The sequence below is a fragment of the Hemibagrus wyckioides genome, linkage group LG15 (genome assembly GCF_019097595.1).
Source record: "Hemibagrus wyckioides isolate EC202008001 linkage group LG15, SWU_Hwy_1.0, whole genome shotgun sequence".
Taxonomy (NCBI): domain Eukaryota; kingdom Metazoa; phylum Chordata; class Actinopteri; order Siluriformes; family Bagridae; genus Hemibagrus; species Hemibagrus wyckioides.
In genome coordinates, this window is record NC_080724.1 from 9922247 (window position 1) to 9937358 (window position 15112).

Below are 15112 nucleotides of genomic sequence, written 5' to 3' on the forward strand. Positions count from 1 at the left end.
TATAAGAAAAAATAATTAGAAATTGTTATCGAGTGGCATCGCTGCATGTGGGGGCAGGCTTTTACCTTTTCCTCTTTCCTATCTCTGTTGAAATAAATAAAGATAACAAAGATTGTCAGAATGTCATTAAAAAATGTTTCCCAAAGAATTTCTTAAAATGTGCAAAAGCCCCACCAATTATCTTGTAAGATCATTAACCAAACACTCTATGAAGACTATCCTTTATTAAAATGTTGACACAGTCAGCTATAAAGTAATCTCAGTCTCACATACTCTGCTCATGGGATATGGAACATGATATCTCATATCTTTTGTATACCTTTCTAGCCACAAGCTTCAGAATGTTGAACCTGTGCAATAGTTTTTACACACAACAAGCAAGCTAGGTGGCTGTGGTTAAGGTGTTGGGCTACTGATCAGAAGGTTGTGAGCTCAAATCCCAGGTCCACTAAGTTGCCCCTGCTGGGGCCCTGAGCAAGGCCCTTAACCCTTAATTGCTCAGTTGTATATAAAAAAAAACCAAACAAGATAAAATCTAATCTGCTCTGGATAAAGGCATCTGCCAAATGCTTTAAATGTAATATAGTTAAAAAAAAACACTCAAGCTTTCAATCTCAGCTTCACAATAAGACTTTTCAAGAGATTATCGAGAAATCATTGGTATCTAAATTAGATAATCGGTCTTATTTGCTGACAAGCTCCAGGAAAAGCTCTGTACTATCCATTTCTTCTTCTCTTCTCTTCTTGCTTCTCTTCCTTTTAAAAGTGCATTCTGGTACTTCCTTATGTTCATTTAGATGTTGATGGTCCATTTTGTCCGCTTGCACAACCTGTGTCACTAAAGTTTTCCTCTGAGAAACTATTGTGTGGAGAAACTTAAAACTCACTAACCCCCTGCTTTAGGCCACATTATAATCACGATATCATACAAACCACGAGAATGTTATAACAGTTATTAACATTCTCCACATGTAGCCTCAGCTGGCCAGCCTATGTGCCACTTCATCCAAAGGCCACGGACGCCCACTGCCTGACGATCCCCATGGAGACGTTGAACCAGAAGAAACCCATGTGGACCCCAGTGTGCATGCAGCCACCCGTGGCCACAACAAGGAGAATGGCTCCAAATCCTCCAGCGACAGCCCTTCCCTGGGCAGCACAGGAGAAGCAGGTCAGTCCAATCACAATGAACCACCGTTTAGATCAATAGTGTCAGAATGAATGAGCTGAATGTTGCCATTATATCTGGGGTTTGAGCGGTTCAGTGGTCTGGTGACGCAGTGTGCAGTGAAAATAAAGGCTGATTGGTATGATTGCTGGTTGTTCCATTTACTTGCAGGGAAAGCCGATGGAAACACTGGATGCCTGAGAATTTAAATACATACTTCATAATAAACCTCAAAGACCAGTGTGACGGCTGCTCGAGATACTTGAAGAAATGTTTAAAACTTTTTACTATAGTGAAATTTTTCAGCCCTACAGTGTTATGGAAATATTATGAATGCTTATTGAAAGACAAACAGAAATCCCTGAGAAATGTTTTTCAGTAGCAAGCACTGTAAATATGCTCTCCTTGATGCTAACTTTAACTCTGATGCTAATTAGCTGCAATAGACACAAAGGGATTAAGTGATCTCGCTCAGTGTAATCACATCACAACCAGTCAATGACTGGCTACATGAATCTACAGTCTGAGCTACACAGAAATCCAGGCCCAAGCCTGTACTTCATAGCATTCTGTGTATTTTTCTTACAGTCACTGATACTGATAGTGTTTTATGTCTCCGGTTCAACAACAATAAACCCCGATTTGCTTTAAATCATTTCTTAGCAGCAAATAAGGCAATGTGGACATTTTTTTTATCCTTGAGAGAGATTAATTTCTTAATCCTGCTAGCCTCATTTAAGCTCTGTTACTACAACAAATAATCCATTCTAGTAAAATGATCCATGCACTCTTGCTGCTGTGATTATAAGCTTCAAGATGGAATCATGGGTCAGATGTTCAGATGTTGACTTCACTGTTTTTTTCTTGCAGATGGCTACAGTCATCAGCTCTGTGAAGCAGAAACACCTCAAGACCCTCATGCTCCAGACTTCAAGCCCATGAACAAAGGTAAAGGAGACTGCAAAGCAGTTATCTCGGGACTGCTGTGTGGGAAACCTGTGAAATGGGAGGTGTGCTTCGACATCGAACCCTACCTGAAAGGACGCGAGCGAGAGGAAAAGGTTCATGAGGATCTGTGGAACGAAACCTTCCATCATCTGGCTGCAAGGTCCATTATTCAGGACTTTGAACAGATGGCTGATAAAGAATGTGAGATTGAGCATGGTAAGTATAGAGTTTGGAGTAATCTACTGGATAGTGTGAGACCTGCTCTGTTCTTTAGTCTGCATCCATCACTTTGTGTGAGCAATCACATCTGCCCTCTTTCTCTCAGGTTCTGGTAGACGCTATCAGCTGTATGCCATGCAGACTAGCAAAGCTTGTAACATCCTGAGCAAATACACAGCCTTCATGCCCATTGATCTAGACAGCAATGAATATTTACCCATTTCCATTGAGTTTCTTTCCACTGGTGAGTCACATCTTTGTTTCCTTGATAAGCTTTTTTGAACTTTCTCATTATGTCAGTCTCTCTGGGAGTTCATTTAAACTCTGAGATTTTGCCGGAGGAGACCAGGTCTGATCTTCACTTCCATGTGTGGGAAGAACACGATTGGACTTATTCTATCAGAATAAAATACTGCAATTATGTCAGCTGTCATAAATACAGTAGATGTAAGTTTTACCCAGATAAAACCCAACGTTGCAAATACCATATCACTGAAAGATATTTTTTGTGCTCTTTGTTATTTTTCCATGCAAGTTGTCAATACTTTACTGGCTCCTGAACTATTCATGTTACCTTCATCTTGCCTCAAAGCAAGCAAAATAATAGATGATGTGTACATTCAAACGTTCTTGCTAATTCACAGCTGATAGCTCTGTCTATGTATTAGCATTACACATCTTCAGGAAGACACACATTAGCTCTGGGACATATTATATTCGTTTTCTCCATTGACGCAATAGTTATTTTCCATTTCTAGCCAGAATTTTAAACTGCTTATTTTTAATAAGTTTAGTTAGTGCAAAGGCAGTTAGCAAAAATTAGCTCTCAGTCCTCAGATGCTCCTTCATGCATCTTTGAATTTATGACAATTTAATATATACTGTATTAAAAAGGCTTTAATTTGCTAACTGTAATTTAAGAGAAAAATCCAACTTTGCTTGCCAGAGGACCATTTCCCTTGGGATTGGAAAATCTCCTGACTTTTAAGCAATCAAGATTGGCAAGTATAGCTAATTAACGGATGCTTGCAGCAGTCCTTGTTTATTCCCCAAAGAGAAGCAGAAGGGAAAATCGCCAGGCTTTTTGATTTTTTAGATCATAGAAAAAGTTGTTCTGAAGTGAGAAAAATGTAGGTATTAAGTCCAAATGCTCCCAATTATACTGATTACTCAGTGCTGATATCAGTCACGTGTTTATTCTCAGGGGAAGAGCGAAAGGGCGGCTCACATTTGAGCCAGCGTTCGGGAAGTAGGAAGAGCCGCGGCCATCCAGTGGGTTTGGGCCACTCACAGTCCGGCTGCCTGGCTGATGGAGAAGACCAAACTACTCCAACATGTAAGATCATCTTTATCTGTCATGAGATCACTTCTGGTTACATCTGATGCCATTCACAATTCTGAATTATTTTTATATTTTATATTTAAATCCAAAAGTATATACTTCATTTAATGCACATAAATTACACTCTATGGTCCTACAATATTTTTTTTATATTGTTATTTTTAAGCTGGCGAAAGTTGTCAAAATGTACGCCTGCATCAAATAATTTTTTAAAAAACAAAATGTAATTAAATCTGTGATTTTTATCCCCAGTTGAAGACAAAGCCTCTCCTTGTAGCACTCCTTCATCAGCTGGATGGGAACGGTTCAGCTTTACAGAAGGTATGGTTTTCTGGCACTACAGCAGAAATAAACCCCACACTCACATACTCTCTCTCTCTCTCTCTCTCACACACACACACACACACTCCACAGGGAGTTCTGCTGCTGTTTAAACTGAACATCCACCCCTCTGTAGCTATCTTTGAGGAACAAATACTGGAGGCTAACCTGTTTCCACCGCTCTGTCTGTTTCAGCCTCTCAGAGGAGTCCGACTGTGACTTCAGACCATTTGCAGAGATCAGTGGAAAGCCTCTTCTCAGCCAGGTGGGTACAAGAGGCAGCGAAAAAGGACGACCACATTCTGAGTCAGGGATAGATGCCAAAATGAAGAACCTCCGAGTGCAGGAGAGAGATATATTGAAAGTAAATGACAGAACACCAGTTTTCAGTGTATTTTTCTTTGCTTGTAAATGTCATTCAATTTTGAGAGGAAATAGAGAAAAGAATAGTGACTCTCAAAAACAGTCCAAGTCCACTTAAACTGGCTAACCACAGACTGTGACTAAGAAACTATAAATTACCTGCAGTCTTTCAGCTTTTTCTTAAGGTGAAAATGGATGCAGAAGTAATTGTCATCGCAAACACTGCCACCAGTCAATCTACTATTTGATAACATGCATTGTGATTGCTTTATAAGGGTTGTTGTCAGTCAAACGAAACAAATCCAGCATGGAAAGGCTTTCCATGTAGTGCGACAGAAAAGCGTTCAAGTTTTCAGATGTAAATAACATGGCAAACTAGATAAATTAATCTACAATCTGTTTATTTCCTACTCATTTCTTTCTTCTCATTGATGTATTTTGACTGATTTTTCAGATGAGGTTGTCAATCAAATGAAAGTCCAACATGGAGAGTGTTTCAATGTGGTGCAACAGAAAAGTCTTTATAAATTATCACAAAATTCTAATCAGGACAATGTCACAGTTTTGCATGCCTGTGAACCCCAAAAGCATCATTTACACTATACACAAATATAATCTTGTATATATATATATATATTTTTTTTTTCTTGTTGAATCAAGACCTATATACACAGATTAGGCATAACATCATGAGCACTGACAGGTGAAGTGAATAACACCGATGATCTCCTCATCATGGTACCTCTTAGTGGGTGGGATATATTAGGCATCAAGTGAACATTTTATTGTCAAAGTTGATGTGTTAGAAGCAGGAAAAATGGGCAAGTGTAAGGATTTGAGTGAGTTTGACAAAGAGCCATATTGTGATGGCTAGACGACTGGATCAGAGCATCTCCAAAACTGCAGCTCTTGTGGGATGTTCCCGGTCTGCAGTGGTCAGTATCTAGAACAGGAACAGTGGTGACGAAGGCTGGCCTGTGTGATCCGATCCAACAGACGAGCTACTTTTGTTGAAAGTGCTGAAGAAGTTAATGCTGGTTCTGATAGATAGGTGTCAGAATACACAGTGCATAATGGGTCAGGGCTGTTTTGGTAGCAAAAGTGGGACCAACACAGTATTAGACAGGTGGTCATAATGTTATGCCTGGTCAGTGTATATTAGCCCTGTATTAGACACTAGAGTCAAACTGTTCTCATTAACGTGTTTAATTTCTGTAAAAAGGTGAGCAATTAAAAAAGCTTTGCTCTTTTGTTTTTTAGAGTCAGTGGAAAAATATATCCCTTACAGTATGTTTGAAATGAGTGTAATTTGTTCTCCATTGTAACTACACTAGCAAAAATATCGGCGTGGTAACAACTGATAAATTAGTCCCAGAATCACTAAACATATCAGAGATATTTCAAGGGTTTCATGGTCAGGAAATAGTAAGACACAAAAGACAATAGTAAGACAGCAAATGGGCTGATTCAGATTCATGAGCAGACATTTTCATTAGAGCCAGTTGTGGTTCTTTGTCTTCTTTGGGTGTTTGTTTTGTCTGAGACGCTGCTCTTGCTGCTTTCTGTCACATGTAAAATCCATTGATGTTTAACGTCTTGGGTATGTTTACGTCTCAAATTTTATTGAGGTCGAAGCTCTTGGGAAGCACATGTATTTCTATGTAATATGATTTGAAAGACAGTTGCTCATCCACTTGTACGTGATGTATATTTGATATCGAATTCTCAATAGCCCCTTTGGCCTGTAAACTCATGCTGAAGTTAATCTAAAAGTGCTGTTTGAAGCGAAATCATTCCACAGAGTCATGTCATGAAGCTTTGGTGGCATTTCATGTTTTTCAATATTTTTTTCCCCTTTTGTTCTCTCAGGTTGAGCCTCACCAGAACACGACTCCTGACTAAAGCAGCCCGGGGCTTCATGTGCCGTGCACAAAGCAAAGCTGATTCAGTGGGAGAGAGCGATAATGACAACAAGGACTACATCCCTCTGGTTCGTAGTGTTTCATTCTGTACCACTGTGGAGCTTGTGTCAAGCCTGGAAACACAAAAAAACATTCACTGTCTGAACTGGAATAAATACAAAAAAGCAAAGCAATGGTAAAAGATGCAAAATATAGATACAAAAGTACAGTACAATTACTAAAAATTTGTTGTGTGTGTGTGTGTGTGTGTGCACATAAATGAATGGAGTTCTTATGGCTTTGAACCAATGACTGTGGTAAAGCCACAACATTCAAAATATTTCACAGGAATAAGTTAAATTCGACAGATGTCCCTAGTCATTCCCATAAACAAACATGCATCTAATAATCTAATAATATAGCTACAAAAATACATATAGTTCCAAAAATATATATTTCCGTGATAAGGCATTTGCTTATATAATATAGAAGTAAAACGGCAAGTAATACATTTCTTTTAAATTCTAGATCATTTTTATGACAAACTACTATAGACATTTGTTTAGCTTATACCATATTTTTTTCCGTTTTATGACCAAATACCTAAACACAGAAACAACATATTGGCATAATCAGGTTGATTGCAATTCCAGAGACACTACATACACATAAGAGTTTATCTAGTGTAGAATTGCTAAAGAAAACCAACTACATTCTCTTCATATTAAAGTGGTAAAGGTAAAAAACAATCTCCCTGAGAATAAATCACACTATTAAATTTTAAATAACCCTATTCTTAATTACTTATTACTTATTATACTATTAGCAACAGCTAATTAGCAAACCTCTCTTCCTTAGAAACAGGAATACATGGAATTTTTTAGAAAGATTTAGGAAGGATGTGAGTAATTATTCGCAACAGACTGTTCATGTAAACATGAAACAGATTGGTGTGTAAACTAATAATGAAAGATATTGATTTCTTTGTGGAGAAAAAAACAACTCTGAGGTTGTAAGAAATTCCAGGGGAAGAATAAAATAGAATCCAAAATGTTCATAACAAAAAAAAAATATTTCCATTGTTTTCTTTTCTATTAAGGTTTCAAAATGTGTTTACATGTGTAACTACGTGTAAAAAAAATGGCCTAATTAGCTTAGAATTAACCTCCAGTTGTGACATTCATCAGGTTCCTGTATATCAGATCTATTTTTCTAGTCGATGCTGTAGACTCTATAGATTGCAGGAGGAGTTTAATGCACATCATCCTGTGTAATTGGCCTAACAAATTGAACAGGGCTGATTTTTGAGTAAAAAGGTCACAGAAATCAACTATTCACACGCCTATTTACGCCATGTTCAGCTTTCACTACAGATTAGTTAATACTATTAGAGCACGACAGCGACTGTAATCGGATCAGTCAGTTTTTCTCAAAAATAGAGTCAAAAATCCCCAAGGATTAAGTATTTACTGAAAGTTTTTTTGCTTCAGGCTTCTGGATTTCATTATACCAAATCCAGGATTTTCTTTCAAAGACCATCCAAAAAGAATAAGTAATATTTCACAAATTGTAGTAACTCGTAACAAATACCTCACAGTCTCGCTCTGAGCTGTTCAGCAGCACATATAGAGCATATAAATACAGCAACTAAAATCACACATAGTGTGGTATCATTCCATGACTCCTCCCCCTTTCGCTTGACCACACCCCCTGTGCCACATACAGTTGAGGTAAATGAGCAAATCTGAACTCAACTACACAAGAATCCAGTCTTGTAATAACAAGATGGCAATAACAAGAGGTGTTCGCAAACTAACAAGACCTCTTCCTCATAATAACAAGATTGTGCATAATAATGAGATGTTTTCCCATAACAGTATGCTGTTCTTGTTATAATGAGAAGTTTCTCATATGATGATGATTTTCCATATCAACAAGGTGCTTTTCCGGAGAAACTTTTCTTGTAATAACAAGATTCTTTTTTTTTTTTTTGCGTAATTTGATGCATTTCTTAAAGAACAAGATGTTTCCTGACAATAATGAGATATGTTCTCATAATTACAAGATTTTTTTGTCTTAATAATGAGATATTACTATCACACTAATGTGATCATTTTCTCACATTAAAATATTTCTTGTAAACATATTTTCTCATAATAACGAGATGTTTTTCTCGTATGTCCTTCTTGTAATATTGCCATGTTTTACAATGCAATGCATTGTAAACAACAAGATAAAAATAACAATGATTTTCTCTTAAATGTTCTAACAGTCAAATATATTTTTGTAATAAGAAGAATATTTTCTCATCATAACAGATGCTCCTCTCATTATCATGTGCAAAATGTCTTTGAGCTTAATGAAAAACCCATAAAATCTGACAATGATCTTCCTTCATTATTACAAAAACACTGACAAAGCGCATAATGAAATATTAATCCTGATAAAAAATTTATTTCAGGTAGCATTTTCTTATCTGTAAAACATTTCCTTGCTTGTTAAAATGACAGTTTTTTTTGTCTGTTGTGTGCCACTACATCTAAAAGTTATTTGGATTTATAGAAATTAATGAAACAATGGCTAAAATTGGTCAGTCGTCTCCGAGGACGCTTCACTATGTAGCTGCTCCTAAAAAGCAGGTGAGTATTGAAACTGAAATTAAATGTCAACTGGTCTCTAGTCCTCTCAGGCTGAAATAATGTTGACAACCAGGGAGCAATTAGCTCTAATGATGTATGGAAAAAACACCAAACAATGAAGAATAATGGCACAGAATTGGTTTGGGAAACGTGGTTACAACAGTTGTCTTCTTCTTTTTCTTTTGTAGAATGAGCTGGACATTTTCTCTCAGTGACCCTAGTACAGTATCTACTGGATTCAGACTTTCTTGCGGTCTACAGCATGAATATGTTTACTGGGCTTCAACAGCCAAACACAACCGAAATCATAATAACAACACTAAAATCACAACAGACAAAAAAAAAACTAAACAAAAATTAAACATACACCATCAGCAGGGAAAAACACAACAGAAAAACTAAGAATATAACAAATAAACGCATCATTACAAGTCGAAAGTACAACAGCAACAGCAAGAACACCACACAAAACACATCAGAACTAAAAACACACAAAAAAGTAAACTAAAACACAACAACCTAAACAAAAAGAAATAATCACACGCACAACAGCAAAAACAGAAATACAAGAAAAAAACTAAAAACACAATGTAACACTGAAGCCAGCTGAAGTTTACAGCAGGCTTCTGATCACGTGATCACGCTGGACACTGCTCCTGGTCTCCCTCACACTTCCTAATGTTGTTTTTGACTGTTGCAGGTGTCTCTGCAGCTCTCTTGTGGTGCGTTCATCCTGGACGCTGCCTTGTGCGAGGCCATCCACGTCCCCATGGACAAACTGAAGTGGACGTCGCCGTTCACCAGCCACAGACTCAGCCTCACGCACCTTTCCCACTCCCACAGCAGCAGGAGAACCGACAGCCTGGAGGTCCATCACGGCTGTTCACCTCCGCCTAAAGACTCCGATCTCTCTGAATCTGAGGACACTGTGCCTCGCAGCCCTCGAACCGAAAGCTGCTCATCTGGTTTGGGAGAGGCATCATTCTCTCCTAGCTATTCGCTGTCCGACAGCGGACGAGGGTCCGATTTGGGGAGCATGGAGACACCAGTTTCACCTGGAGGCACGCAGAGGACGGCACAGGAGCCAGAGGGCATGGTGTGGGCTACGGCCGTGGCCTTGGCGTGGCTCGAGAACAACTCAGCGAGCTACTTCATAGAATGGGAGCTGATAGCGGCCAAAGCCAGCCTGTGGCTGGATGCGCAGGTGGTGCCTGAGGGACGAGAGCTGACGGCGGTCAAGGCGGCAGCCAATCAGCTCTTCATCATCCTCAGACACTGGGACGAGAACCTGCAGCTCAATATGTTGTGCTACAACCCCAACAGCATGTAGATCTTTCAAATACACTGCTGGAGATTTGGAGAATTTGGGATTTTATCCTGTACTGCATCATGTGTCTGGTTTTACTTGATCCAAACTCCATGCAAGTGGTCAAACCGTCGGTCTGTCGGTTCAGTACAAACTGAGTGGATTTTAAAATGACGTGTGATGTGATAATTATACGGTGTGCTGAGCTCTTGCATCTTTTGCATTCTTTTCTTTCTCGAAAAAAATGAAAACATCACATTTTAATTTGATCGTCATGTTATTAAAATGCTGCAGTGCCGCAATAGATTCTATGAAAGCCAAAAAATTTGTAACATTATAAGCTCTGCGCACACGAAACTTTGGTGCAGCGATAATTTGACGGTAAATTATTCATAACGGCGGTTTTTATGCAAACTAGTACACATTAGTATACATTGGGATAGCTGATGTGGATTCTGTTGGCACATCCACTCAGGGATGTCGCATGGACGCTAACACTGACGCATGCTAACGTTTGTTATCATTCTGTCGCGGAAAAAAAACAAAAAAAAAACAAGCAGGATGTAACCGGAACTTGTTTGTGTTTCGTTTCGGAGCAGTTATGTACTGTAAACGTATTTTGATTTGGTGGACTGCTTCGTTGTGTAATGATTAAAGCACATTTTGTGTGCCGGTTAAAAAAAATTACATTAATTAAAAAAAAAAAAGAAACACGGCTGTTTCATTGATGGTCATCTTCTCACAACGTTCTAACAACGTTCTGTGGATGTTCTTGTAATCGAGGCACCAAAGGATGGATGAACATTTCAATAAACGCCTGCTTCTGTTGTAAAAGGCAGCAGTGGGTTATACAGTATAATATTTACCATGCAGTGTTATTTGATTGTACTTGGAGACTTAACAAGATGTCAAATCGTTGCTGAGACAGCACTTCCTGTCAGTGCTCTCCAGTCTTAAGTGCCTGACCCAGCCTAACTATGATTGGTTATTTTTATTTATATATTTTTTTCTGTAATGCCATGTGAAGGTTATCTCTCGTGTGCTAGTTATTAGTGTATTTATGAAATCCGTGAATCTGTTGTTGCTGAATTTGGCCATCATTTTAAAGTTGCGGCAAATCGTATGTGAATTCCAAGAAATATTCGATGCGTTATCCACATGAATGGCTGTTTTATTTTTAATTTAATGACTTTTTTTTTTACCTTTTCCATACACGATTGTAACTGTCACTCAGGTATCACTGCTGTGTAGGTTGAGTCCCTGTGGCTGTTGCTGCATGAGTTTGTCCGAGAGCCACCGCCAATGTGTAACGTTTTGCTCGTGAACGTGACTGTTGACTCTTTGCGTGAAAAAATCGTGAACTCTATGTTCGAGGTCAGTCGTGTTTTTTCCCCCAAAGTGGTTATCAAGCGCTTGTAGTGCCTCTCGTGCAATGACGGAGTGTGTAACTGCATGTAATAAAAGTCTTGCTGCTGAGTAAATGGTGACGGAGTGCGTCTGGTTATTAATATAAATAATCAACAACTGGTGAGGTGATAAGTAGTTATCTTCCGATAGCAACATATCTTGACCTTTTATTCATTTACTACAGCAATTTGTCAAGACCAACAACTAAATATAGTTATATATATTTATATTATTTACAGTTAGTGTTATGCAACCTGCGTGAATCAGGTACCTGTTTCTCTCATTCTCTTTCTCACTCTCTCTCTATCACCTCCTCTCTCTTTCTCACTCATTCTCTCTCTCTCTCTCTCTCTCTCTCTCTCTCTCTCTCATACACACACACACACACACACACATTCTCTCATTCTGCCACCCCATCCCCATCCCCCTCCCCTCTCTCTTTCTCACTCTCTCTCTATCACTTTCTCTCTCATTCTGTCTGTCTGTCTGTCTCTCTCTCTCTCACCCACACACACACACATACTCTCATTCTGCCACTCTATTCCCCCCCTTTCTCTCTCTCTCTCTCTCTCTCTCTCTCTCTCTATCACTTTCTCTTTCATTCATGTCTCTCTCAATCTGTCTCTTTCTCACTCTCTCTCTCTCTCTCTCTCTCTCTGTCTGACTTATGGTTAAAAAAAACACCTCGTCGACCTCCTCTGTGTTTTGGAAAACTTCATGTTACAGCTTCACCTCTGATTGTTACTGATAAGTCCTGACACTGGAGACTCCTTCCATAACTGTTCAAAAATATCTTCTCCCAGAAATCCTGCCCAATCAGAGTCAAGAATTCAGCAGCTCTATCGTATCACAACAAATTAACAACTTACAAACGACCTATTTTGCTGACAAACAGAGAGGAAGGTGTAATTATAGAATGTTTACATTTACAAATAGTATTATTATTATTATTATTAATAATATATACATATTTATATACTGTATATATATACAGTATATTTTAACTAGTCTTGTACAAGCACTTTGTACACTTTTTAATAAACTTTTCTGCAACCACATTTTCAGTCCGTAAAACATTGTAAGCAGGATTAATAGTGTAATCACATTCTAGACAACACCACATTTTGTAATAAAACATAAAAAAATCCTTTCTTCCACTTTGCTCAGTCAGAAAAGCAATACATTTTGTAACCAGCAGATGCTGCACCAAGCGTAAAAGAGACGGAGGAGTTGATTTGGTTGCAAAACGATGAATCTTAGACCGGAGATTCAATTCTGGCTCGCCTTTCTTTCTGCCTATAGCCTGTATTTCAAACCCTGACATTTATGTGTACTTAAATAAGTCTCAAACCCACGAACACACAGCATTTTTTCTCTTTATTCCTGCCTCCTGCTGGAAAGTTGTCTTGGTAACTGTAATGCATTGTAACCAGTTTAAAGGTGCAGTTTGTCATTCTTCGAGGCCTCTGCTCACTGCCAGAAGAATCGCAGCGGCAACGAAAACACCCCATCTAATCTGTTGGAATGATACTTTCTGGGTTGAGTTTTATGAGAAAGGGGTGGAGCTTATTTCAGGGCCAGAAAAGAATGTAAGCAAAAAATTCTTTTATTGCATTAAGTCTAATTAACTCATATTGAGCCAAAGTATGAACAATTTCACGAAACAGAATTTTAAACTCTTTTTTTTCCCACAACTTGATGTATTTCTGAATGAAACACTATGTGTGAGTAGCTGTATTTATTTAGGAGGTGTGGAAGACATGACAACATTTTTGGTTATTCTATATCTACAAAAAAATGAAGGCAAAAATCATGGCACTTTATTGGAATATTCTGGAAGATATTTATTTTTGTCTTTAATAAATAAAAAGTTTAAATGAATTAAAGTTTAGTCTTTACTGCTGTGGTATAAGAGGAATAAAACACTTGAGGATATTCCACAGCATAAAATGTAACAATAAATAAATAACACGTATAACAAGTTCTTTAATAAATAAATAATTGTTAGTGATAGTAAAATGCTGTAGTATATAAGGAATAAGACTTATATAAAAAGGGAAAATAAAAGGAAAAATTTGATAAGTAAATAACAGATTGCACCATCTTGGATTTTTGTAGAAAGAAGAATATAGTTTTTTGAAGTAATTTGTATGGCTGAATCTGACTACAGCTATTATCTAACAAGATAAAAAAAAAAAAGGTCAGCTCTGATTTCAGGGTGTCTTCAAAAGCAAGAAAACTCATTTTATGCCTGATCAGAGCTGTGTGGGTGTGTCACAGGGCAAGACGGGCTAAAGGATTGTCAGTGGTGTCTCCATGGCAACAGAAAACCCCAGCATATCTTATATTGGTAGTATTTCAAAAGCCAGTGAACAGAATTTGTTTGTTTACCTCATTGATGATGATGATGATGATGTCCGAAAGCAGACCCCAGAAAATCAGGGGCGTGTCTCATTACATCCTCTCCTGTAAGGAAAGGTAAGATTGTGCATAATGTGTGTGAGAAAAAAACTACACTGATTAAGAGAGGATCATATTGCAAGCCACATTGCCGCTATTGACACCAAGCGCTGATGTCAATGCAGGCAGCTACATGAGCCGTGACTAAGCCTTTATGGCGTGTTAGTGTCCTGCCAGGCATGCAGATGACCTGATTTACCAGCCAAAGGCTTTGCTACTGTCTCAGCACCACATTTAGGAGAAATCCTAAAAGGTCACGCCAACATAGAGCACCTTATTTACCTAGTGCAGATCCAAGCAGCTCTATGTTTTAAAACTAATTACCACAGATGAAGGGATGTGGCCTTAGAGAGACAGCGAGATGAGATCAGACACGGATATAACGAGCCTTTGATGATGCTATCAGTAGAACAGCATGATGAAACAGAGACGTGTGTGTGCCGTGTGTGTGTGTGTTCAGGAGAGAGGGCGGGAGGTTTGGGGGAGGTTAAAGCTGAGCTAATCAATCCTCATTAAAACAAAAATGATCTTCAGGACATTCTCTGTGACCTCCCTGGTGCAGAAATCAAAGGCAGCTGCTATGTTAAGAGCTGCTTTGAAAGTGTCTCTCCTCCAGAGACTGTTCACCGAGGCCACACAACACACCTCTCAACTGTGAACTCTCATCAGCTCCAGAAGCTTCTCCAGCCTTCATCTTTCTTTGCTGCAGAAGAACTAAGGAGTACAGTACTCTCCTGTCTTCTGCATTATCCTGTCATCTGTATTATTAACCTGTAACAGAGGAGGCTAAACCATGTCCTCATGTAAAAAACTATATATATATATATATATATATATATATATATATATATATATATATATATATATATATATATATATATATATATATATATATATATATATATGTTTAATAATATATAATAGTCTATTCTCTACATTTCATAGCTTTTCTCTTGGTTGCGCTGCTTCCAGTAGTATATATTTGTGCTAAGAGTATTTATCCAATCATATTTCAGCCAGTGGCTGACATCATGTGTT

At 38.2% G+C, this 15112-nt stretch overlaps 1 protein-coding gene across 2 annotated transcripts in view; it reads left to right on the top strand.

The window, feature by feature from the left end:
- The window catches only part of vwa5b1 (von Willebrand factor A domain containing 5B1), a 35254-nt gene extending 23576 nt beyond the window's left edge, over positions 1-11678 (top strand). For both annotated transcript variants that reach the window (XM_058409118.1, XM_058409117.1), the window contains 8 exons: positions 976-1171; positions 2039-2332; positions 2442-2579; positions 3540-3671; positions 3930-3998; positions 4194-4263; positions 6231-6351; positions 9602-11678. In XM_058409118.1, coding sequence (XP_058265101.1) covers positions 976-1171; positions 2039-2332; positions 2442-2579; positions 3540-3671; positions 3930-3998; positions 4194-4263; positions 6231-6351; positions 9602-10231 — 1650 coding nt within the window. In that variant the 3' untranslated portion in view covers positions 10232-11678. The remainder of the gene's footprint in view (positions 1-975; positions 1172-2038; positions 2333-2441; positions 2580-3539; positions 3672-3929; positions 3999-4193; positions 4264-6230; positions 6352-9601) is intronic.
- Positions 11679-15112: the final 3434 nt, after the last annotated feature.